Source organism: Scatophagus argus, chromosome 17 (assembly GCF_020382885.2).
Source record: "Scatophagus argus isolate fScaArg1 chromosome 17, fScaArg1.pri, whole genome shotgun sequence".
Classification (NCBI taxonomy): Eukaryota; Metazoa; Chordata; class Actinopteri; family Scatophagidae; genus Scatophagus; species Scatophagus argus.
Window position 1 is genome coordinate 19,435,473 of NC_058509.1, and position 26,065 is coordinate 19,461,537.

At 41.1% G+C, this 26,065-nt stretch overlaps 2 protein-coding genes across 4 annotated transcripts; one reads left to right on the forward strand and one right to left on the reverse strand.

Moving 5' to 3' along the window:
• The first annotated feature begins 269 nt into the window (after window positions 1-269).
• ube2e1 (ubiquitin-conjugating enzyme E2E 1) lies at window positions 270-21,013 on the forward strand. Of its 2 annotated transcripts, none has more exons than XM_046418290.1 (6): window positions 270-396; window positions 1,650-1,826; window positions 2,339-2,389; window positions 19,009-19,141; window positions 19,655-19,802; window positions 20,415-21,013. In XM_046418290.1, exons 2-6 carry the CDS (start codon window positions 1,657-1,659, stop codon window positions 20,510-20,512), a joined length of 600 nt encoding a protein of 199 aa, XP_046274246.1. In that variant the 5' UTR covers window positions 270-396; window positions 1,650-1,656; the 3' UTR covers window positions 20,513-21,013. The 2 variants fall into 2 exon arrangements, with proteins under 2 accessions (XP_046274246.1, XP_046274247.1); XM_046418291.1 differs by having other exon boundaries at window positions 335-403.
• nkiras1 (NFKB inhibitor interacting Ras-like 1) lies at window positions 21,013-25,361 on the reverse strand. Of its 2 annotated transcripts, XM_046418289.1 has the most exons (4): window positions 25,230-25,361; window positions 24,857-24,957; window positions 24,538-24,779; window positions 21,013-23,508 (listed from the first exon to the last, which is right to left on the reverse strand). In XM_046418289.1, exons 2-4 carry the CDS (start codon window positions 24,948-24,950, stop codon window positions 23,266-23,268), a joined length of 579 nt encoding a protein of 192 aa, XP_046274245.1. In that variant the 5' UTR covers window positions 24,951-24,957; window positions 25,230-25,361; the 3' UTR covers window positions 21,013-23,265. The 2 variants fall into 2 exon arrangements, with proteins under 2 accessions (XP_046274245.1, XP_046274244.1); XM_046418288.1 differs by lacking the exon at window positions 24,857-24,957 and having other exon boundaries at window positions 25,230-25,356.
• Between the last annotated feature and the right edge of the window lie 704 nt (window positions 25,362-26,065).

Genomic DNA, 26,065 nt, shown 5'->3' on the forward strand with positions numbered 1-26,065 from the left:
CGAATCCTACAGATTTTCTTTTTAAAACTAGGTTGTTCTAAATACTTTGGGTATGGCATTTAATACCTTTTATTATTGTTTTTCACGCGTTTTGCATTTTTGTATTAGGTGCTCAGTTTTTCAAAGTTACATAATTTTCTGCTTTTGTTCTGACACTACATTATTCAGTCTTATTATTGCCTGCGTCATTAAAGCCTATTTGATTTCATCTTATCAGTATATTGTTATCTCGTTAACTTTTAATAACCCAATTACCGTGTCGGTTTGTCTGTGCTTTAATTTTTTTAAGATGATGACCGGAAGTTTATTTCGTCTCTATTGTAGGTTTTTTGACACTGGTGCGTCCAGGCGGCGGAGGCACACACACACATAGGCTGTGCACACACACAAAGAAAGGTATCAGGTGCTAAATATTTATATTACAACGCATTATATTGTGACAGTTTATGTAACGTGTGTCTTTCAGGAGGTGTTGGGACTACAAATGTGTCCGTTTATCGATAAAGGAGAATTTAGGAGTCGAGCCATCCTGTGACTGGCTGCACTGAGATCAGCTGCATGTCGACGGATATAGCTTTAAAAATGCGAGGAAAACCTTCAAGTGAACGGCGTGATGTATTTGTTTTGAATGTCGTAATTTGGTTTAAATGCCTTAGATAGAGCTTGACAGCGCCGTAGAACCGCGCTGACTTCTTTACGTGAAAGTTTCATTCGCCTGGAGATTGTTGAGGTGTAGTGTTGAGGTGTAGTGCTGGGGCTCCCTGCCGACTGCGACATCGCCCCGTCGATGTATTTCTGCTTTTCCATTCTGACCTATTCGACTCATTCGAGAGCAGAGGTCTTGTGTGTCGCGTAACGTTATCGCTAAGTGGTATGAAGCAGAACTAGGCCTTTAGCCGAACTATTTCACCAAATGATTTCCTTTGTCGCAGCCCCACAAGGGCTAAAAATAACGCCCGACTGCAAACATTAGCCGAGGTCAGAATTCAGCGTTATGAAAGAGGAAAATGCTTCTCCGACAGACACGATAAGTTCCTCAATAACAAGCGCACAGTGACGATTTAAACTGATGGATCCACCGAACTCGGGTCAACATTTCAGTCCAGGCCTGGTACTTGAAACGACGGAAGCGTTTGTGGAGTCAGTGACCGTGGGATTCATAGTTGGAATCTATAGCATCGTTATTTACGTATGGAGAAGACTGCAAGATTCCCTTAGAAAATGTTTCAATTTAAAGTTTACTCGCTTATCGGGACGAGTTTCCACTTAATGAAACATCGCGCGAGATTGGAAACGAATTGTATGGGTCCTCTGTTAAATTCGTTCTAGAGGTGTACCACCACACAGCTGTGCAGTTTAAATAAGAGCCAAGTTATTTTGGTTTACAGAAGTCAATGAAGCAATCTTGACGAGAAAAAGACAGTGGGAGTGCCTGCGATTTATTTGAGGAATTGGTGTATTGTATGAATGCCAACTTTTTTTTAAGATCTCAAACAGGCTGTAATCATTTGTCCTTTAGCAAGGCTCCTGCACTTAAAAGTTAGATTTTTGAAATTGGGTTGGTAAAGATGGTTTGTTTTTTCTTTTTGGGTCTGTGTGGTTTGGCTTGGTGTCCATTTTTAAATCTTGTGTTCCTGTTCGTTCCCCAGGCTCGGTATGTCGGATGAAGATTCCCGTGCCAGCACCAGCTCTTCCTCCTCTTCATCCTCCACTCATCATCATCATCATCAGCAGCAGCAGCAGCAGGACTTGACCCCTTCAAAGAAACGAGAAAGCAAAGCCAGCATGAGCAAGACCTCCAAACTCCTCTCTACTAGTGCTAAAAGGTGAGCTTACTTATAGCTGGCGTTTGGGATGAGAGCCCCATACTCTATAATGACGGACTCCACATTGTAGTTTCCACTCCTTGGTATTTGGTTTAAAGTTTTACAGCTGCTTTTTATCCTTAATGTGCTGCCACTTAATCCCAGGACTGAAGTTCAGTCCCTTTAGGGAGTATTTATCACTTTCTCCAACAGCTGAAAACAAGTGAGGAGTTTATCTTACTTACAACTTGAGCTGAGGTCCAGGTGAAGATTGAAAGGACTCGAGATCACCGGTCCAAGACTAGTTTCTAACATTGTACAACATTGCAGTGACTGAAAGCTTATTTTTTGTCATTTTTTTTCTCATAAGGAGCTGTTCAGTGACACTTGAAGGTTTTAGTTTGACACAGAATCAAGTTATTTTCTTATTTCCATCAGGCCTCCTCTGCTTTCTGTCAAGGCTTTGAGTTTGGACTTACAGTATTTGATCCGAGCTTAACTTTTGATTGCACGGCTCTTATTTGCTCTTGCAGAATTCAGAAAGAATTGGCTGACATTACACTGGACCCACCACCGAATTGCAGGTAAGTGAACGAGTGCGTGGCATCGTTTAATGGAGGCTTATTAATATGTCAGTGGAAACATCTGGGTCATCGATGTGTGCGTGTGTGTGTCTCTCTGTGACGGTGTGGTTGTTTATTTTAATGAGGACGTGTAGTCTGTTTTAAGAAATTAGTGCATGTAGTCCTTCACGTGGGCTCGTTGAATGTGAAAGTTAAAAAGCCCCGGAATGGGAACAGAACTTTCTGCTTCACTGCCTTGCATGTCTAGTCATTGTCTAGTCAGAGACTAAGACCATCAAGGTAATGAGAGAGTGAATAGTCTGCCTCAAATGGCTGCAGATCAGCGTGCTTTCAGGTCTTTAGACTTTCCAGCATGTTGCTTGTTTAGAGAAACGTACTTTAAGGTCATCTCTTTGTTTGATAGGGCTCTTTTCACACTTCAATGGAATATTATTATTAGGCCTGAGAGTTCGACCTGCCTGAATGCTGTGTTGATGCTGACTGAAAAAGGAAAGCTGACATTGAAAGTCTGGTCAGATTCATAGTCTGGTTTACTTTCATGAAGAGATCATACCAGATTTGATTTAAATGAACATTTGGCCATTTGTGAAGGGGAAGGTTCTCACACAGCTGCTTTGCTTTTAATAAACATTGACATATTTGGTTGCTTCTTTTTTTTTTTTTTAATTAAAAAAACAAAAAAAACATTTGGTTGAGCACATGTTCACAATTCTTAAAGGAAGGTGGTGTAAAAGTCAGGTCGTGGTATTTGCACCACCACTACCTGAGTTGTGGTGGTGCAAATAACACCTGCGCCAACACCTGCAGTGTCTTAACAAGCTGTAGGAGGTGAATAGATGCTTTTGCTGGTTATAATGACAACTGTAGCTGTTGGATTTACCCAGCTGGAGCTAATTAGCATTCATTTTGTGAACCGGTCTAAACAACAAGGAAACTCTTGCCTGTTGTCTTGCTAAGCTGCCCTCAGCGCGCTGGTGTCTGCACTGTTCACACTAGGCCAAAGGGAGTTTTGTTGTAGAAGAGCGGTCTGGCTCTGTATAAACACCCGAGCTGATCGCCTCGGGTCAGGTAGACGACTTGGTAATTGCTGAAGAGTACAAATGACAAGACGGCTTAATGTTGAACGTTTAGACTCCTTTAAGGACTCCGAATGTGGACCCCAGCATGTCCTGTCAGTCTGTGAGGCTAATGTTAGCTTAACAAGTATAACAAGGATGTAATATCTAATAATCCAACATTGACATGAGCTAAACTGATAAATGTTTCTACAGCAAATTAACCACGTATACTGAAAAGATCACTTTGTGTATTGAATTCTGGAAGGAACCTCAACGACAAGCACCTGAATCGTTTTACGTTATTCTGTTCATGTAGAAGCAGGGCTTTTGCTTGCTTGTGCACAGGCGTCAATTTTAGAGACAACGGAGAAGCTAACTAAGTTTTTTTGACCGTGGGGTCAAATGTTCGACTGATGTAACAAATGTGCAGACCGTTTCGTTCCCCTGGCCAGATGAACCTGAACAAAAAACAAAAAGGAAATCTGTGAAGTCTTGGGGAAGTGAAGTGTCATGATATCTTTGAGCAAGAAAGCAAATTCTACTGCAAAGCGTGCCCAACACAGTCAGTAAGCAGCAACACGTCAGGTTCACTAGCTTAAACATCATACAGAGCCACAGGGCCGGACGAGCGCTGGAGCTTGAAGCGACACGAGCAGGCAGCTCACTGACACTATGAGGCTGAAGCTGCCAGTCGTTCAGCGTGTTCAGGAAAGAACAAACTGCAAACGACTGTGGTCAGTTACTGTAATAACCTATTTTTTGTCATACTTTCATTATTAGCTAATATATAACCTCATTGTTTCTCAATTACTCAAACGGAGCCAAAAATGACAACCATATTTTGAGTTCCTGCAACCAAAAGCTGGTCCCCTGTTGCCAGCCTGGCAGCCCTGACGCTGTTAACATCTGTGACTGTGTCTGGTGCTGACGGCACGTACAGACCTGAAATACATGCGGTATTAGCCTGGAAATTAGATATTAAAATCAAATTGTTGATTGTTCAGCACTAGTTGAGAGATGATGGCGCAAGCAGCGGCGCTATGCCGAGGTCCTCGCCTTGTTGACATTTTCAGGCCTTGGTTAGCATGCCTAGAAAACAAACCTCATACCTATGAACAGCTTTCTTGTTTGACAAATTCAGTCTGTTTGACCTGTCTTTCAAACAAGCCCGGCAGGTTTCGGCACACGCTCTGAAAGTGACTTATCACCGTGTGCTCCACGTGTTGGAGCGACTCTGTCAGTCTGCTATCACTGCACAATACATCTGAGCCGCACAGCTGATTCTCTCTGTTTGTTATGTATATCGGGGTTCAACGAATTCCATTGATTGCATTGTTGCAATGTTGTATTGACAAGGTTGTAAGGATCCAGTGCAGAGCCGGGAGCTGAAGAGAGAATGTTGAGGAAGACCACCTCTAACGGCTCAGGTATTGTGAAGCACTGTCAGGTGTGTTGACCGCGGGCTGTGAAGCTGGCGAGGTGTGTGTCGGAAGCTGCCAGTCGTGATGTGGACACCATAAAGGCGAGCTGCAATGCATGGCAGCGAGCTCGAAAACCACGAGTTACAAAGCCGAGACCCAAAACAAGCATTTAGACTATGAACCCTGGTCACACAGGAGCAGCATTCCTCAGTCTGTGTGTGTGTGTGTGTGTGTGTGTGTGTGTGTGTGTGTTGCCATCTTTGTGTGCTTTACACAAGTGTTGTGAGGACATTTTGGCCTGTCTTTACAACTTCAAAGGATTGTTTGAAGGCTGAGACTTGGCGTTCATGTTCCAATTAGCTTCAGATCAGGCTCTTAGTTGTGATCGTTAGGATCTGGTGAATGCATTGTATCAGTGAGGCCCCTCACAACTATATAAAGACCAACGTGTGTGTGTGCGTGTGTGTGAGTCATAAATCTCAACTTTAAGAACATTTTCTTTGTAACCATGGCCACAAACATCCCGGATGAAGGCTGCAGGAGGCTCCTATGGCTTAGTGAGACGAAGGGTTGATGAATGCAGGATTGCAGCCGTGAGATTTGTGTTTTGTATGTGAGGAAACAGTTTCTTATTGCATATGAGGAAACAGTTTGATGACTGGATGTTTGTATTCCTGCTTACTTGTATATTAGATCTAAATATATATATATATATTGTTGTCAGTAGATCCCCAATAATTCTTGCTCAATAGTTCCCACATACACCTCAGATGATATTCAGGTTGTTTTACTGCAGTATTTTCGAATAAAGTCATACCCAGTGCATACATTTTGGCTGGTAAGAAATCATCTTGGCTGGTGGATTTTTTCATCTAGCAGTCAACTTGAGACACTGCTGTGTACAGTGTGAAATATGACCTAGTAATACAGCTAAGTGTACAGTAAGTGCTCCCATGCTGTTGTCATACCAGTGCTTTACTCCCACAGCAGCATTTACTTAGAAATGTTAAGACAAACAAACAAACCGTGGTGCGTACTCTTACTATCTGTACTTCAGATTATACAGTGATAGAAATTTTAGGCCAAACCAGTCAGCCTTCAGTTACAGTTACGACTCTCCACCCTTCTCCCTCCACTTGTGTTTTTGGTTTACTCCATTAGATGTTGGTAACAAAGTTAATGATGAATTTGACTGATAGCATTATTTTCTGTCTTTTTTTTTCTCCCCCCAAATGTTCTAAAGATAGTATCGTTGTGAATTCTTTTGGCTAACGATGATGGTGCAGGGAAAATCTGATATTGTGACTGCCCTCACATTTCCTTTTTAAAGCTGTTCATTTTTTACATACCTGAGATTCAGTGCAAAACCACACCCTTTAACAATAAAATGATCAAGAAGGGTGACTACTAGGCCTGTCTGTCACTGTCTTTTCTTATTGTTCAGGGATCAAAAGTTGAGGCGTGAATACATTTTGGATTAATCAACGGTGGATAAACAATTTCTCAACAAATGTGCTTTTCCTTGGCTGTGCTAAATGGGCATATCTTTTCCAGATAAGGACTGAGCTTTTCATAGGAACCAATGGGGCCCGTGGCTGAAGTCCAGCATCCGCAGTTCTTGTGAGGATGTTGTGTTTTGTTAAGTAAATGTCGGCGTCATCCTCGCTCTGAACGAGCTGTGCTGGAGTTCTCTTACACACTGACACCTAAGCTGAAGAAACGCCGTTCTCACCTGCTTTGATGAACTGCAGGAGGAAGTGCTTCAGAGTCGAGATCTCCAAACGTGTGGTGTGACCGCACCCTGAGTGATTTCTGTCTTCTCAGCACCAGCTTGCATCTCTTCATTTTGCTCTCTTCCACTTGGTTAAAAAAAAAAAAAAACCTGTGTGTAGAATGCGGATTTTTGGTGGATTTTGGTTCTTTCTGCTTCATTTAGCACAGAATCTGCTCATTAGGGTATGAATGGAGCCGGCCGGCTATGCCTTGCAGATGCCGTTTAATGGATTACACATCGATGAGTCAGTTGGCTGTCGTCTCATTTCTCTTGAGGATGTTTCGGGCCCCACTCGCTCTTAAAAATGGACACTGACTGATGAAGAAAATCCCGACTTCTTTCCATTATGATCAGCGCCTCTCTCGCATCAAACTTTGTTTTATGAGCACTACAAGGCTTTCATCTGTCATTTATCAAAATGTAATTATGCTGCTCACAGGGAGTGCCGAGTAGGCCCTCTCTTATTTTTCTGCTGCCTCATTGCCACTCAAGTGTGAACTGCAGACTTCACAGGCCTGCCTCACCCCACCCGTGTTGTCTTTTATTCGCAGTGTGTTATTCCTTTTTTTTCCTCTCGAACTGCTCTTCTATTCGTTGCCGGCTACCTGACGCTCACACTTCATTCTCTCTGCCTGCTGTCGTTTACTCCAAGATGCTGCCTTCAGGTGTCAGACAGTTCCTGACATTCCAGGGTTGGGGCTCGTGACAGCTGATGAAAGTTAGACACTGTTTACAGAGGGGTAATTAGTACCAAGAATGGTCTCACAGATAAGGTGTCTTAAACACTGTTATTAATATTTTTAGCCTGAAGCACTTGGAGATCAGTTGATCTTGATCTCTTTGAGCTGCATGTGATCCCTTTGTTCAGACGCTGATATTAGCAGCAGACACACACACACACACACACCTCTGCATTGTGTTACCCACCAGCCTGCATGTTTGAGACTGCTGAGGTTTTCTCAACAGCTTCTTCATGTCTATAAAAAGCCTCATCCCTGGAGAGGAAGTGGCTGGCCTGTACACCGTCGTTACTTCGGAAAGCAGCGCTGAGCTCTGAGCTGCTGCTGTTGCAAAGATGGAAGTTTGAAGAAGTTTCCCTCGTGTGTGCCAGACTTTAGTTGGACAGCAAGAGGAAGTAGACGTTTCTTTTTATCTTCCGTCAGCTACAGGTTAGGCAGAGTCTCACAACCTTTTTGGCACCAACTAAAATATGTGCACAGATGATAACCTGTTAATGCTTCTCAAATTTAAGGTATTGAAAAATGAAAAATCATCAAAAATCAGTTGGCTACAGTACGGAAGCACAGGTGTCACATCAGCAACTGCACAGTCTTGTAGTAGTTGTTTCATTGATTAGTTGATCGAAAGAAAATGATGTGCCAGCCAACGATTTTCATGATCAGTTTAATGATTTTTTTTTGTTTTTAACAAAAAGTCATTTGCATTGCAAAGTCAAACATCTGCTGCTGCCTAAATGTCAGGATTTTCTGCTTTTCGTTGTCTTTGTTTGTTTGGTTTTGGACTGTTGACTAAAGACTAATTTGACTAAAGAAGCCATCTGAAGACATCACTTTGGGCTCTGGGAAACTGTAATGAGTGTTTTTCACAGATTTTGACATTTTATCAACAAAAAGATTAATCATGAAAATATTTAGTAGGGAAATAAAAACCTTAGCCGGGGGAGACGGGGGGGCTTTGTGTTTTTCGGATTGCCAGTCCATCCTATTCTTATGATCTCAGAAACGCCTTGAAGGAATCTCTTCATATTTAGTACAAATGTTCACTTGGACGTCAAACATGAAATGATAAGATTTTGATGGTCAGTGTTCATAGTGACGTCAGGAAGCAAGTTTTTCATGCGCCAACTGTGACAAAATTTGACACAAATTAGAAAAAAGTATGAAGTGCTAACATTTAATATCCAAAAGGTCAAAGGTCAGCTGTGAAATCATAAAGTTTTTTGTCCATTATTTAACATTCAACAGCATATCTCAGGAACAGAAGGGCAGATTGTGACCATATTTCGCATTTAGTCAGATGCTGAATTGGTGGCACTGTTCTTGGATATCCACCTTAAAACTCTTTTGTGCTTCTGGGTTTGAAGATGTGTGTGAAGCACCCATGTTTTAGAATTTGTAGTTTCTTTGCAGCAGCGTCCATATTTGAAGCTTTGTAATCGAGTACAAGCTTTTTGATTTTGATGATACTGAGGTGATTGTACTATATGAGTCTAGACAGACAAAAATTTTAACCAGAATGTGCAGAAGCATACAATCTCATTTGTGTGTGTAACATCCTGATATTACCTGCAGTGCCTCCACCATACCGAAATGACCAGTTGTACAAGAGAAATGTCAAATTCTGATTGGAAAATTGCTATGAAATGTGCCGTGATCATGAGCACAAATGATCACTTAGAGACTGAAGACCCCATGACTTTTCTTGTAGTGCCACCCTCAGGACAGACGTTACTGGTAAAGCTCTAAGAAGAGCAACCATCCCCAGCCAATTTATTCTCTACTTGGGCTTTAAGGGTCTCTGCAGCCACTAGATGTTGCCGAGAGGCTTTAAACATCAATTGAAGTTTTTGTTTGGCACATATGAAGATCTGCCTGATGTCATTCACGACAGCTTATTTGTGTTTTCATTTTTTATGGCATTTGGACTGCACTGTTTGTGTTAATATCAGAATACGTTTCTTACTGATGTCACGATGTTGGTATCAGTCAGCCTTAAAAATGAATACAATGTGACTGGAATGTGACACTGGAATATGAGTGGAGGAATACAAACCTATCATCCTGCTCCGTTCTCATAAAGCACTGAGAGAACATTTACGGGCTGATTGCCATTGTACTAAATTGGCAGGGTGGGAGGGTGGGGGTGGGTGTGTGGTGCTGTTGGATGGAGTCTCTTCGGCACTCAAGTGGAGTGGAGTCATTATATTGTCTCAGTCAGGCAGCTTATTACAGTGTTTCTCCTTGTCATCACAATATCATTGCAACCAGATAGTAGTGATTGAAAATGAAGCCCAGTGTGTGCTGATGGAAGTGTGTGTATATGAAGATCTACAACATCAAACAGTGCCAAAAATGGATTTATGGAGACACGGAGTAAGTGATAACAAGAGCCTGCTCAGTACAGAGGGAGAAAATATTAATCTGTATTAATATCTTTCACGAGGCCTGGACTAATCTAGACATTACCTGCAGGAGCTGTATGTGAGAATGCAAATGTCTGACTCAGTGGGCCTGGACACTAAACACACTTCACCCTGCCAGCTCCCGAGTACAGAGTCTGTGTCATGTCCGACTGAGCCCATGTGTGAATGGAGCAGGTCCGGACAATGCAACTGGCCACTCAGCAAAGTATATCCAGATGCAGCTGTTCAAGGAATACAACATGAAGAGATATTAACTGTGCCACAAACTTGTCATTGTGCGAAAGAGAAGGAAAAGCCCTCAAACTGTGTATAGCCCATTTATTTGTATAGCCCATTTTTACCACCTCAATATGATTTTAACATTTCACAAGACTGAAATTATAATAATGAAATTATAATGAAATTCTGTATCATTCATGTATTTTTCGTATGCTGTTGAAAACCACTATCCTATCGATTCTATTCAGTTGAATTTCGGCCCGTAGGGAGAACCACCCCGCCGATAGTCGGTGCACAGTAGAATGACAGGCAGATGTCAACAGTAGACATTGGGTTGGTCATAGAGCCGGCTACAGTTCAACATGAAGATCTGGATGGAGAGATACCTGCAGAAAGATACAGAGAGAGAGAGAGAGAGAGAGAGAAAGGGAGGGAGAGACACAAGACTACGAGGAGAACTGGACACACAGTTAGTGACATAAAATAATGAACTGTATGCTAATCTGACGAGGGGAGAGGATAGAAGAGGAGAAGGAGGAGGGGGAACTGCTTGGTGGATCATGTTTGTGTGGCTGCCGGGGGACACAACTGTGGTCCAACTTAATTGGCAGGCAGAATATTTTTACACAACAGTTGACAATCCAAGAATTCATCGCTCTTTGTTTCACGTTTCAACTCAGTTGCCCAATTTGTGACCCTTTTGTTTGGATCCTTTGGAAAAAAAATGTTGTTGTCTTCCTCAGCCACAGTGTTGTTTTCAATTAGCAGGTGTAGTTTGGACCGTTTGTCGCTACATGCACTAAAAGTAACAACTAATGGGAGTCGGTGGCTATGTTAGCAAGATAGACTAACAAGCTAGCAGGAAATCTAATAACATGAATGTCGTCCCAAATGTTGACTGATCTAAAGGGACACATAGCTTAAATGGCTAATGTTTGACAGCTAATGCTCACTGGGCTTTAAGCAGCATACTTCTGTCCAGCTCTCATTCATTAAATTAATTTCCATTCTGTATGAATTCAAGCACTCAACTTTCATGTACACAAATGCTGTATTTTTGGGTGAAATGTTGCATATTGAACCTTTTTATGGTCAACATGTTGGAGCTTGCTAAGGCTGCTGCCGATGAATTCTCCAGGCTAACTGAACATATTCATCCACTGTTTTCCTCTGCTGTGCCGCAGGAGTCCGTTTCGGGTAAACCGCAGCGTGCCTGTTTGAAAGGTTAAAGGCTTAGAAAAAATGAAACAGCTGAAATGTCAGCGTTCTTCTTGCAGTGCATGTGCACACACAGAGGCCGCAGAAGAAGCCCCCCCCTTCCCCCTCCCCCGATATCGGAGTGAATGACAACAGTGATAGCATGGCATATTATTGCCTCATACAAAGTACTGGATAGCCTTTGTGTGCGTCGGAGGCAGGCGGGGAGAAGGGGCCGGGCTCTCCCCGTGGCTCGTCTGAGAATGTGAGACGCCTCTGTTGTCAGGCGAAACAAACCTCAGTCTGGTTGATTCAGTGGAAATGATACAGTGTCTATTCTTGGCACAGCAGCGGGTCCTGACTGAGATCTTGTGGTGTGATCATTATATTGGAATGTCAGGACTCCCTTGCAGGAATGCAGGTAACACAGTGTAAATGAAGTGCATTCCTCTAAGGGACCTGTGGTATTTTTTTATACCGGGGGGGGTCACCCTTCACTTATTTTCACATCTGGATAATGTGGCACTTCCAACAATTAAAAATATTTTTGTCTTGTTTTAGGGAAGTTTTTTATGTATATATGTATACATATATATGTAAGTATTAGCAGCTCCCATGCTGGGAGTCGGGACATTTCATAAAGCTGAGTGGGGAAAAATCATTGGGTGGGTGGGGGGGTTACAGGTAGATATTGTTTCGCTGTAGAGAATCACCAGATTAAGAATAACAGTTGTATTTGATGGACAATTTGGATAAGTTTCAGTTGAGTGGCCATATATCTATCCACTATGGGATGAGCTATATGCACAGTCCCCCTTTTGGCCACTGCGTCCTCCCCCCTGTGACGATAAACAAGACTGTCTGTTGGTACAGTGCTGGTACTGGAGCTGAAGAGTTTCTCAGAGTTCTAATAGTCCACCTTTTTTGACTGACAAGTTTTATTTTACTCCATTTTTTTTTTATTTTGTCAGCATGTAGCACTGGAGCTAACGGTGTAGCATATGACAGTATACTGAGTACTAAAGCTGTTATATTTTATGAAATGCATGTGTGATCCCATTATACTGAAAGACTTAATCCAGGGCATTCTGTAGCTGCTTTCAAATAGAAAAAAGAAGTATAAGGCATGCAAATCTGTTGGGCTTTCTCTTCTTTGTGCTTTTTTGAATTGACTTTGAAAATATTCATATTGTAACTACTGATTGTTTGGAGAAGGTTATGACGCTAACATAGCTGAATGCAAGCAGTGTCCAAATCATCTAAGTCGGTCCGTCCACGATGACCTAGTCTCTTCATTACCACACCTCTACACTTGTTTTTTGTTTGTTTGTTTGTTGTTTGTTGTTTGTTGTTTTTTTTTATTCTTGTGTCACACGTGAATGGTGCAACTGAACAATGCACTTCTTAAATGATTGGCTGTTTGCCGGTTTCGTCACTCATAGCATACTATGAGCCAAGTGCTTTCAATACAGCTATCAAGCTTTTGCTATTTGCTATTGAGTCTATCACTGGTACTATCTTTTATCACTCAGGCCTACTCTTTGCATCGAATTAAGCTCAGATTCCTGATTACCAGAGCTGAATCATCCATTATGCTAAGTTGGCAAGTGCCCCAAGGCCCAGGAGCTTCAGGTTCACTGTGTGCCAAAGAGGTGGTGGTAATTTGTATATTTACATATGTAAGGCTGCTCTGATCACTGCCCAAAATGTTATTTCTTTACTCTATTTTCATCTCAAGCTATAATTAGAGGCGTAAAAAAAACTAATTTAAAACATTTGGGGGGGGGGGGGAATTCTATCAATTTTTGCTTGACTCAAAGAAATAGGTTACAGTACAGTATTTGCTACTCTTTATCTAGTTTGAAACCTAAACTTACATGATGTTATTGATATTTATTATTGTTATTGACTGATTAAGCCACCCACCTCTTTCTTGTTTCATCTACATAACACAAGTAAATAGTGAAATATGTTCATCAGAACTTCCCAGAGGCAAAGATGACATCTTTTGATTGCTGCTTTTGTCTTACCAACAGTACCAAACCAAAAATACTGAATTTACTGCAATCTGAAACAAGGGAAAGCGGCAAATCCTCATTTTTGGGGAACTGGAACCACCAAATTCTGGTATGTTGTTTTTCCTGATGGCTGGAAGACTTTCACTACTGGGAGTAGAAAACCTAGAAAAGCATTGCTCTGCCAAATTCTTCAGAATTCTATAGATTTTCATTTTCTGTTTTTTTTGTAATCAGTTGGAAATGTTACAGGGAGAAATGAGGATTTAAATACAACTCTAAGTAAGGTATGAGCTACTGCAATCACTCTTATGAAGCTGGACTCTTTTGATGGCCACTTGTTTGCTCAATTTCATATGCCAGTAACTGTAAAGGTTTTATATTTGGTGGTCCCACTGAGGACAAGGACATGAATTTCGGTGTCTCTCCTAGCGGTGATTTGTACTGTTAATGCAGTCTAATGATCGTAAAAGCATCGCAGACAGGTTCAGAATCCTGACTGTGGTACCTTCCTGTATGCTTGCCTCCCTGTGAGGATACGTCTCTGCTCTCAGTCGTGATAAAGAGCGGGGCTTCAGAAAGAGAGATTATTGTCTGACCTTTCCCTCTGTTGTCTTTACTCAGAGCAGACAGCATACAGGAGCTACTCATTATCAGGACTTGACGCTAACTTTTTTTCTCAAGGAGTACATGTGCTCTTAAATGAGGGGGGGTGGGTGAGATGTTTGTTTTCCTCCAGGGCCAAAGTCGATTCTTCCTCCCTGTTTACTTTTCCAGCAGCTGGGAAACAACAGATGAGAATTTTCTTGGCCTTGAGAACCTGAAGCATTTATTAATTGACACGTTGTAACCTGTACCAGTGGTTTTCTAGTTCTTTACATCAAGGATTCAAGGATTCAAGGAGCTTTATTGTCATTTCACACACGTAGAACATGAGTGGAACGAAATTAGTTTCCCCGGTCCCAGTATAAGCCCAATTGCCTAACAAAATAAATATAAATATACAAGGACATGAAGCACCCTTTTAACTGATAGAGATTAGGCCACAGAGCCCAAGATTTTTTAACATGGAAAGTAAAATGAAGCCCATGACCCAAACAGTCTGTCTTTGTGTTACTTATGGATGGATTGTAATGATTCTCCCTTTAGCTGGGAACTTCCTTGAAACCCCATCAAGGACCCTGCTAACTTCTTCCTCTGCTCTGCTCGCATTCGCTTCACTTCTCTTACATTTTTCTTTGACTCACACCACCTCACACACATCACACACTGCCCCATTCAGGAGCTAGTGATATGCAAACTTATAGCCTCTGATACATCTCAGTGCAGTTTCACCTCCTCATCACTTAACACTGCTGTGGAGTGTGGGATAAGAAATTTTTGAATGATTGGCAGAGATTAGCGGTATGGTGTAATTTTTACTTAGGAGCACACTATACTCCTAACTTTTTAATCTGGTTTGCAATTATCTATTTTGGGGGGCAAATGCAAGTGAAATACTCACACAAGCCCTGGGTAACTGCATATTCTCACTGTGTCTGAATAATGGATTGTTTTGTATTTACTTATTTAAAATGTTGAGATTATTTCATTGTCTAAATATATAGCTGTATACTGTATTTTGCATGTTCAGTCTTCCACTTTAAGTCTTTCATTTTTATCTCACAGATCTGCTTTAAGAGCCTTACTTGTGTAAAAATCAAATGGCAAACTGTAAAGTGTAGTTTCAAGTGCTCCATGAAGCAGTCAGTTAGCATTAATGTTAAAACATCTCCAGCATTATGCACACTAACAGAGGCTGCTGTTGACTTAGTGTGCTGCTGCTGTTGAATCAAGGCTCATATGAAGCGGCTGCAGTCATCAGCTTTATCTCCGCAGGCAAATAAAGTCCTGTTGATCTTTTTATCACTTCCCACTCTGTTGGCATAATGACTCACACGGGTGATTGCGCTCTATTGTTTTTGATGAATTACCTATAAGATCACATGGAATAGATTTCTGACTGCAAAGCATAAGAATAATGGTAGTTATAAAGTCATTTCAGTCATTTAGCAGATGTTGAGTGTCTTAAGTGGAGCAACAGCAGAATATTCAATTTAATTTATTTATATTGTGCCAAATCATAACAGAAGTTATCTCATGACTTTCCACTTTAATTTAGTTTTTAGTAGCGAAAGACCCAACAATCCCCCATGAATAAGCACTTGGTGACAATGGAGAGGAAAAAGAAAGGCAGAAACCTCAGAGCAGACCCCAGCTCTAGGCGGACGGCCATCTGCCTTGACCGGTTTGGTTGGAGGAGACAGACAGAGATGTGTATCACCAGAGTACTGGAATTACAGGTTATGGTAATAGTCATAGTGAAAATAATAATAATACTAGAAATACGACTTAACACTAATAAAAGCAGTTGGTGTCGAGCAGCAGGAGGTCCAAACACGATACATGGGAACCTGCGAGATGAGAAAGCACAAAGACTCCGGAGAAGTCAAGTCAGTGACATGCGTTCATGGGACATACATACATGTGTACAGAAGGAGAGGGAGAGGAAGAGACCGAAGCTCAGTGCATCATGGGAGGACCCCTTGCAATGAGAATAAGCAAAGAAACTCTAATATAGGAAGAACTCCCACTCTCTTACACTTGCAGTTATATAGGGGATAGTCCAAAATGAATGGGGGCTTATGGAGCTGCAGCCCCAAAATTTAACTTCTTTGGTGTCAAAAAAGAAAAAACTAATTCTGCAAATTTTCTTTGTTTTTGATATGAACAGTAGAGACAATAAATACAGTTCCATCAGATTAGATTTTGGTGCTTTTTTGCAATGAAATACCTATCTGTATTATTATTTAAGTATTTGCGGCATCATGCAAGTTTGTGTTTTGTTGTAAACACGCTGCTAACGTCTGATGGAGCTATTGTTAGGAACATGCAGGACAGTAATACACATAACCATATTATTGTGGTTTTGTTCATGTAATGACAACTGAAGTTAGCCTACCGTAACGTAACGTTGCTAGTCTTGAATCTTTGACCGATCAATCAGCATACATTAGCAGAATGCTATCGCTTTATGGGCAAAACCATCTGCCCTGTAAGAAAAACAATTGGTCTGCGTTTTTTTTTTGTTTGTTTAATCCTGATATATAATTGATAATATATTTGCAAAAACTAAAACAAAATGTGGCCGTTTTTGTCCAGAAGTAGCTGCTAATATTAATTTTAGCTACTTAGCTTCACTCACTCCCGTTCATTGAGTACTACCTCGTGAGTGCTCCCTCGATGAGTTTCGGTACAATGGGATTGATAGGGAGTGGACAGGCTGTCTGTAGAAGGGCTGTGGAATAAGCCTCAGTACATAGTAGATAACATCAGAATCACGATACCTGAGGGATCAGGTGAAGGAGCAGCCTGTGTACCAGTGGTAGGATCTGAAACCTTAACAGTCAGTCCAGGCTGCACTGGAAGATTTCAGTCATGTGTGGAGGCCGAAGAAACTGTGTGAGATGTGGGTATCTTCATATTTTGAGAGGGAGACTGAAAGAGGGCATCCAGCACGCAGACTAAGGACGACGATTAAAACTTTGTCAGGCTGCAGTGTTGTCTGGTCTGGAAGGGAGGTGCATTAACCTAGATGGAAGACAGAATGTCCACGTGACAGAGCTCTCTGTCAGTCACTGCATATGTTGCATGAGTCTGGATGTAAACTCCAACTTGACTAGTGAGTGGAGGCAAATTTACAGTAATTTAAAACTTATCAAAATAATGGTGTGGTCACTGGGATGGTTCCTTTGCAGGCGATAGAAAAAATTCGTCATGTTTCTCCTCTTGGTTGGCACCACCTGATGGAATACGTTGCACACTATCTTAATATTTAATGTATTTTCTATGTAATCTCGTCACCTTGCTCAACTGTTTCCTCATCTGTGGACAATAGTTGATGAATTTCACTTTGAGCATTTAACAGCTTAACGAGCTCTGTATGGTCGAACAAAGCAGACACATACTAAGAGGGGCAGCGGGTTACTGAGCACAGAGTGGCCTGAGACGTCACATTTCTGCAAGTTTGTGTTGTGCCTGTTTGTTGGCTGTTTGATGAAATGATCATAGTGTGTGACTTATATAGCCTGAAGCCTGTTTCCTTATCTCTGCTCTAGAGGTTACACAGGTGTTCAATGTCAGCGTGTGTGAGAAGAGAGAGGTAAAAGTCTCTTTTGTTGTCAAGTTTGTTTTGGCGGTTAGATCTGTCAGTATTGAATAAATATGACCAAAGCTTATCATTTTATCAGGATCCTTTATTTAGATGGTATTACTGCCCAGCAGGAATGTTACCAGACCAACACTGACTCCAGTGGAGACTTGCCTTACCTGAGATTTGAAGGCCAAAAAGTTGAGGGATCACTGAGTGTGACCGATAAATAATAAGAAATAATGTGATTTTTTTTTTTGCTCTTTGGAGCTCTGCCATACTGTCGTGAAGAATTAATAACCTGACCAGGATCCCTAATGGAGCTGTAGCTGCTGGCACCAGAATTAAAGTGGTAATGCAGCTAAACACACAGCCAGGATTATCCTCAGTGATCTGACTATTTAAACTTAAGCTGAGTCTTGTTAGTTAAGGTGAATAAAGCACAGTGTGTGTGTGTGTGTGTGTGTGTGTGTGTGTGTGTGTGTGTGTGTGTGTGTGTGTGTGTGTGTGTGTGTGTGTGTGTGAATGAATCCAGGCTCTTGTGATTTACATGGACTTCTTTTCCCTCCCACTGCGTGTGCATCTTTGTAATGTTAATAACAAAAGACCAGTCGAGAGTCTCATGCTTCTGTCCTATAAAATCCTATTAATCAGGTTCAGTTGGGAATTCAGCACCACTGTCATTATGGAAAACACTTAGTTTTGTTAATATTAATACACTGTATGTAATGTAGAAAAATCTATATAAGTTAACTGACCTAGCCCACTCACCATTTACCAGCTGTAATTTCTTTACTGAATGATAAAGTCCTGCTGTAGGCCTGTGTTACATTTGATTTGTTCAGCTGTAACCTGACAGGGACAACATGCAGCAAATGAATGCTCAAATCTGGATTAAACGGATAAGATGAATATTCACACTGACTGTAAATGATCAGATGTCTGTTTTACATTCAAAAATGATGCTCGACAGCATTTCTTCTTAGACGTGTGTAAATTTAAACACAGCTGCTGAAATGCTGTAAAAACACATTAAGAGCATGTATATGTGGCCGATATTCAAAAACACTTCTACACCACATTTAGTCCAGTTTTAGAATCTTAAAAGTCCTCCTTACTACAATAACATTGTCATCATCTCCACCATGATATGATAACTACAGGATGTTCCATCAGTGACTACCAATCAACAGCACAAACGATTACTCACCGATCAGTGTCCTCTGTGTCTAAAGTTTCATTCAGATTTGTTTTATTTATTAGCAGTGATTACTACAGTAATGTAGTGTAAATGTTTCAGTGCAGGGGAGCTGATGGACAACTGCCTTAATGTCCACAGAGTCTGTGTTTTAAAGAACAGTGTAGTCTATTGATTTTATCATGATCAATAAATCCACAGTGTCCACAGATTACGGTCTTTGTCCTGACACTGGGGCATGTTCAGATCAAACCCAGGAGCAGTGATGTGTCTTCATTTTGTGTTATGTATGTGTTCTGACTGATCTATCTGACTCATGCACATACTTCAATCTGCGAGACTAAGACTTGGTCCAAAGCTTTTAACAACTGCTGTGTCCTGACAGCGCCGGGCCTAAAGGAGACAACATCTATGAGTGGAGGTCGACCATCCTGGGCCCTCCGGGCTCCGTGTACGAAGGAGGAGTGTTTTTCCTGGACATCGCCTTCACACCAGACTACCCCTTCAAACCACCCAAGGTGAATTCTGCATGGTTGTTAGTATCCAACAAAGCTTTTCATTAAATCATGCCACACATAGCTGTTTCAAAGGTGTCATTTTTTGCAATTTCCACTAGAGGGCACCCTTGTGCTTTTAGAATGAAGCCCGTGCTTCCAGTTTTACTACCCTGAGCCTCTGGAATATATGAGCTCACTCACTTATCATACTTCATAGAGCCACCAAACTGCATTCAAAAAATGTACAAATTTTCTCTGGAATCACATGTCTCCCTACATACACACCTCATTAATTTGATCTGATATGTTTTCCAAATCATTAGCCTCTACTCTTGATTTCAGCACACATGTAATGTATTGAGGAGTCCTTTTGTCATCGTTACGAAGTTCATGAGTGACGATAAGATAAGAGACGTTGTAAAATTGGTGTTTGTTTTTTTCCTATGGAGCTTAGCATACAAAAGAAAAGAAAATGGCTAGTTAAAAACTTTGTGGAATACAGAATACAGGCTTGACTCGTGTGTGTGTGTCCAGGTGACTTTCCGTACGAGGATCTACCACTGTAACATCAACAGTCAGGGGGTGATCTGTCTGGACATCCTGAAGGACAACTGGAGTCCTGCCCTCACCATCTCCAAGGTCCTACTGTCCATCTGCTCCCTGCTCACTGACTGCAACCCTGGTGAGAGCTGCGACACACACACACACACACACAAGCCTTGATAGATTTACAGAAACCGCTAATGACTGACTTGTTTGTGCCAATGTTAAATACATTTGTTCTTTTTTTTTATAAAAAATGTTTTTTTTTTGTGTTTTTTTTTTTTTATTTGAAAGTATTGCAACTTTGACTAGTAAGGTCAGGTTCAAAGGTTCAAAGGTGTCTAGCAGAGCTTTTTCTTTAGTGTTCTTTAGTGTTAGTGGGGTTTTTTTCTGTTGGCTAAAAAATAAATATCTCATGCAGCATGTATCCTGCAATGTAGGTGACATTATTGAATAAATGTATTGGAGTGTAAGAGGAAGTATAACATAGCAGAAAATGAAAATCCTCAAGTAAAGTACAAGTACCTTAGAATTGTACTTCAGTACAGTACATGAGTAAATCCACATTGTTCGTAATCCTTACTGTTAAAAGAATCAGTGTTAATTAAGTTACACATGAATTACAATGCATTCACTATTAATGTTACTATTAATTTCTCAACTTGGTTGAAAAATGGAAACGCAAAAATCTGTTCCAAGTCTTTAAACTGCAGTAATCCAGGAAATACTGATGCCGTGTTTTGTTTGACAGCTGACCCTCTGGTTGGAAGCATCGCCACACAGTACACAACAAACAGACCGGAACACGACAGGATAGCCAAACAGTGGACCAAACGCTACGCCACATAATCACCACACGGGAGCTGCTGCTTGGACGACTTGGGGATTTGGGGGGGGGGGGCTCCCAGGGGATGAGGGAGGCGGGGCAGGTAGAGGGGCGGGTGGATTTTTATCTTGGAATCGAAGTCTTAACTCCTGACTTTTTTGTTGTTTATTGTTTTTTTTTGTTTGTTTGTTTTAAGTTATCTGCGGCCCAACTATAATCCAATCTGGCAATAATGCATTTAGTGTTTCCTCATTGAATTTTTAGCTTGTGCTTGAAGATGGACATAAATATTAAACTGCTAGATGAAATGTGTCACAGCATGATTCCCAGTCAGTTATGTCAGTGTAAATTCTCACATGTATTAAGTTCCAGTTGGTGTTTGCTTCCCCTTCCAAACTCTTTGAAAAGGTGTTTTCCACATGTAGACATGTTTAGATATGGATGAATACTGGTTGTGATTTGTGTTCTGTACTGATAAAAAGCTGTTCTGTTTCTCCCTTAAGAATTAAACATGACCAACTGAAGCGTCCGACTTTGTTTTATCATCACGCGATCATCTTTAAGAAACACCACCAAAAAAACAATTTTTTTTTTTTTTTTAACAGAGGATTAAATATAAAGAGGCTACATTTTATTCAGTGCATCTTAAGACAGTTACAGAGCAGAGAATTATTAAGTATTTAGCATGATTAGAGTCTTCATCATCCCGACTCTGTTCTACTAGCAGCACGTACATGCTCTTACTCTGAAATATTAAGGACACAGAAAACCGTGCGGATCATCCTTCACATTGTTTCACTGTTTTCAAAAGTCAAGGAATGTGGCTCGTTAAAAGTGACAAAAATAAATTAGTTACAAAATAAATATTTCGTCTCAACACTGGTATTTCTACTGTTAGAGAGGCTTACACACAGCTTTAACTTGTAGCCCTATTGGATTACACAGGCTGGACAACACAGGAGTGCAGCTAACGACAGACAGACATCATGGAATCGTACATCACATGTAAAGGCAGTAGGTACCGTGTATATTATTGCTGCCAGGCCATATTTAATATGAGATGGACTTGATGGACATGATGAAGGCTAGCTGAGTCCATTCATGCTGCATTCACATCAGATGGGAAATAACAGTGTAGGTACCACAGGTCCTACACAAAGGAGATTTTCAGATTTCTCAAGTCTTTCTTGGTGCAACCATCACATGCCTGTATATGATCATGCTGTAATCATTAAAAAATATCAGTACATTTAAGTATTTCGAGATGTTCCTCTATAATGCTGTATTGATTCTCAAAAACACTGAACTGACTTTCAGTGACTGTTTTCCATGCAAAGATTTGTGGCTGCCCAGACAGTCAGAAAGCAGTCTTGTAATCTTCAGCCTTTTCACTCTTTTGCTTCAAAGTAACAAGGTCAACTGAGACAGGAAGAGGCGAACGCATTATCACTAACTCACAATATATCACCTTGCTTGCAATAAATTCAATCATAAGCGCGGCGTTGTGGTACATACTGTAACGGCAGATTCTTGCTAATACACAGCCCTAAGAGAAGAAATGACTACAACTAATAACTATAATGTAAATGCGGACATGTGATTAAGTACCATATGAACATAAGATGGACTTGGAAAATATCTGAACTTTTAACTTGGAATAATACCCACAAGTAATAAATCCCACAAGATCTGTGTTTGTGTTGTCTCAAATCTTTGGTACTAAAGTGCTTGCCCATGCCCTAAGATGGACTGAAGAAAGAAAGATTGAAGTAAAGGTGTTTCACACACACTTAAGAAAAGAGAGGCTATAGATATGGTTTGCTGTTGAAGAAGAACTACAACTTAAATCATTATTGGATTAGTTAACCCACTGGGGAATATGCTTATCGAGAAGCTCTGTGTGTTTAATGCAGAGTCAGAGCTGGGGTTGGAGACGTAGTTAGCCTAGCTTAGCATAATTACTGGAGGCAGAAAACTGGTGAAGCCGCCTCTGTTATAAGTTCAAAAATACAAATAACAATAACTTATCCATCTGCCCAGTGCTTCTTTCCAGCTTTAAGCCACATTTGTTTAGGTCTTTGCAAAGGCATGATGCTTAATAAACCTGGCAATCTCACTGGGACGTTCAGACCTTGGAAAGCTGCAAACGATCAATACACTGGGTTGTTCACCAAGAAAAAGTTCCACCCTCTAAAAGCCACCACATCTTTGATGTGTCTGGTCATTAGAGTGAGTTTTTCAGGGTTGGTCTCATTATGCCACTACAGAGAACAACATCAAAACTTGTGCACAGGGAGTGCAACTGGCAACCTGCACTACAGCCAGAGACAATGCACAGCAGTACTGGACAGGTAGATAACCTGTTGGTTGTCAGGAAGTAGTTCCAGCACTACCCCAGAAATCTAAATCTGTTGGCGTACAAATGAAACAAACAAGAAATACATTGTTCATGAAAGAGCTACAGAGGTGTTGGTGGCCATCGTTTTACACTTTGTGCGAAGCTAGGCGGACGATGTTCCGCCAGGCTAACGATGTTCCGTACAAACACACTGAAATCAATCTTGTCATTTCTGTCTCTCTCAGGAAGACACCAAATGAGCAGATTTCCCAAAACGAGTTCCCTAAACTATGTGATTGCTATATGTAATAGTATATTTACAAAGAAGGACCCAAAGTCCAAAGGCCCATCCAGGCAGTCCTGCAGGTTATTCCCATATGAGGTGAATGCAGCTTACTATAGGGGCAGAGAGGAATGGGGGGGAGGGGCTTCAGAGCTTCAGATGTCGTTGGATGGGGTGCCTTTGCTTTTGCGCCCAGGCAGAGGGAAGGCAGACTTGCTCTGAGGCTGTGTGAGGCGGCTGGTCAGCTGGGTGAAGGGTTCGATGAGGGAGTTGCGTTCGCTGACGCTCACCTCCCACAGCTTCACCTTCTCGCCTCGCGCCCACTGCTGCGCCACTTCCTGGTCCACCTGACGACGCTCCCGCAGGTCTGTCTTATTCCCCAGCACTATGACTGTCACCTGAGAGCATAACAGACCAAAGGATATATATTTTTTTTTTTTCAAGATTTAAAGTTTTACACTTAACTGTAGAGAGAAAACCATACAATAATAATTTTGATTTAATATTCCCCTTCACCCCGTATATCATCACTGGATTGTTGAAGTCAACATAGTACAAATAACTATCTATGAAATAAAACCACAACATCACAGGGAAGATCAACAAATAGGTTTTGGACCTTAAACAGCCCAAAGTTTAACATCCCAGGAAGAGAACCTCCCAGACTTAGCAGTCGGTCATGTGGTGGATAGTTCTGAGCAGAAACAGGTGAACAAGAGACAAATGTTTTAAGGTGAGAAAGCTCACCGTTACTACATGTTAACGCCTGCTGAATGACCTTGTGTGAACATTCCTCAGACTTGTACGTTTAGAGATTCAGAGTGATCATTAACAGCAGTAGCTTTGGGTGGAAAATAAGTCGAGTCACTACATATCCTTATGAGTGGACTTTGCCTGTATAAACTGCAGGTATCTCATATTATGAGCTACTTCAACTTTCATCCACACCAACGCTATGTGTGTAAATTTACCGCTAAAAAGTAATTTAACCAGGCTCCATCGAATGGCCTTTTCTACATACTATACAGAAAACTGTCCATATAGAGTATAAGCTATAAAACAATACGTGCCAATAGGTTTTCTACCTGTGCTAACACATCCTTGATTGTGAAGGCCTACAAGTAAACACTTCTGACCCATATAACTTAGAGCAACATACATTTTCTCTAACTGGAAAGCCTGGCCTCTTCATATCTGTCTTTTGTTTCAATTCCCGTTCACATCCAAATTCTGTTCGTTCACACTTAATCATATAATCATGTGAATAACAGTGTGCACGTCACACACAGAAACCAGCTAAAACTGAACTGAAAATACAGTAAGTGTTGGGAGTGAAATGGGATATATCAAATGTTTTAAATGCTGTTCTGTGTGGTGTGGATATGTGATATGAATGGTGTTTACAGCGTAGTGTGAACGGTCCCCACCTCTTTTTTATCTCTGGACTTGTCGATTTCTTTCTTCAGAATGTCCACCTTCTTGAAAGACTCCAAGCTGTCGACGCTGTAGACGAGTACGAAGCCGTCTGCCACTGAGTAGTAGTGTTTGGGGAGGTCTTGTCCATCGTGGAGACCTTTGGTGTCATAAAGTCTCAGCTGTTCCTTCACGCCGCGGTCAGTTTCCACCGAGGCCACATACACATCCTCTTGGGTCTCGTTGGACTCCGAACCTGGGAAACACAGACAAGGCGACAAATTCAGAAAACAGAAGGATGATACACAGTTAGAAATGCTTCAGATTACTCACCAACAGAGTGATTTCCGTACAGCAGCTGTTCCAGTATGGCAGTTTTTCCAACTGCTGCCTGGCCACACACTACAACTTTACAGCCTTTTCCCATTTCGAGCCTACAGCGGATGAACACAACACGTCACGCTATTTAGCTCGTCTCGCGCGTGTCAGACATGCTATAACAGCGTTAACACGGACGAGTGGTCCTCTATAACAACTGTGAGTCTTCTTATCGTTGGCTCGCTATGACAGCGTTTTGTTGTTTAGCTTATCTAGCTAACAGGTAAGCTGTAGCAACTACTTTTGCGACAAGTAAAAAAAAATACCCATTATCGACTTGCGAACCTCTGTTTATCAAGTCTTGGTACATTCGAATAAAGCTCCTTACTTGAATCAGGTGGATATCTTGCTGTCATCAAGTTTTTAAATGCAGCGTCACAACCAGAGCATCCATCCTGCTCTGCTCGCTCTAAGGCGCATTCTGCCACTGCGCTTGCGCGAGTGACGGAGTTTATCATAGGCACAATAACTGGAGACGATTTATGTTGTAACAATCTTTTGCCATAAAATATATTGCATAATAATGTAACATAACAGATGTGACATAATATGTACGTGCGCACTGTTATTTATGTTGATGCGTACTGTTATTGTTGATTCAGTATAACTAATAAAGTTGTGATCGTTTTTACACAGTTTAACAGTTAACAGATCAATCATCAGTTATTATTATTATAGATATTATTATTATTATTCAGTATGAGTGTAATCAGATGAACAACTCTACAACTACACAGTCGGTATGTTTATAAATTTGGACAGTTACGTCTGTAGTAATGACCATAATTCACTTTGATTCACACTAATGCAACCTATTTTGTCTCTAGACTATAATTATATTATCATGAAATTGCTTTTTAAATCGAAAATAAATTTGAATTGTGAAGACAGCAAGTGTTTAATTCTAGAAATCATCACAACCGTATCAACAAAAGTGGATTTTAAAAAATGAAGACTACATTTCCCATGAGCATAACAAAGGAAATGCGTCACTGCCGTTTTCATAAGGCATGCTGGGTACGTATCCTCTCTCTTTCCGGCTGGTACGCCATCATGTAAGCGAGTATTTCTATGCTTTTGTACAAAATTCAATCCATTAAAATCACAATGTGTCTGCTTTCATCTGCGATTTTGACTTAGAGCATCGTTTAAGGACAGAATAAC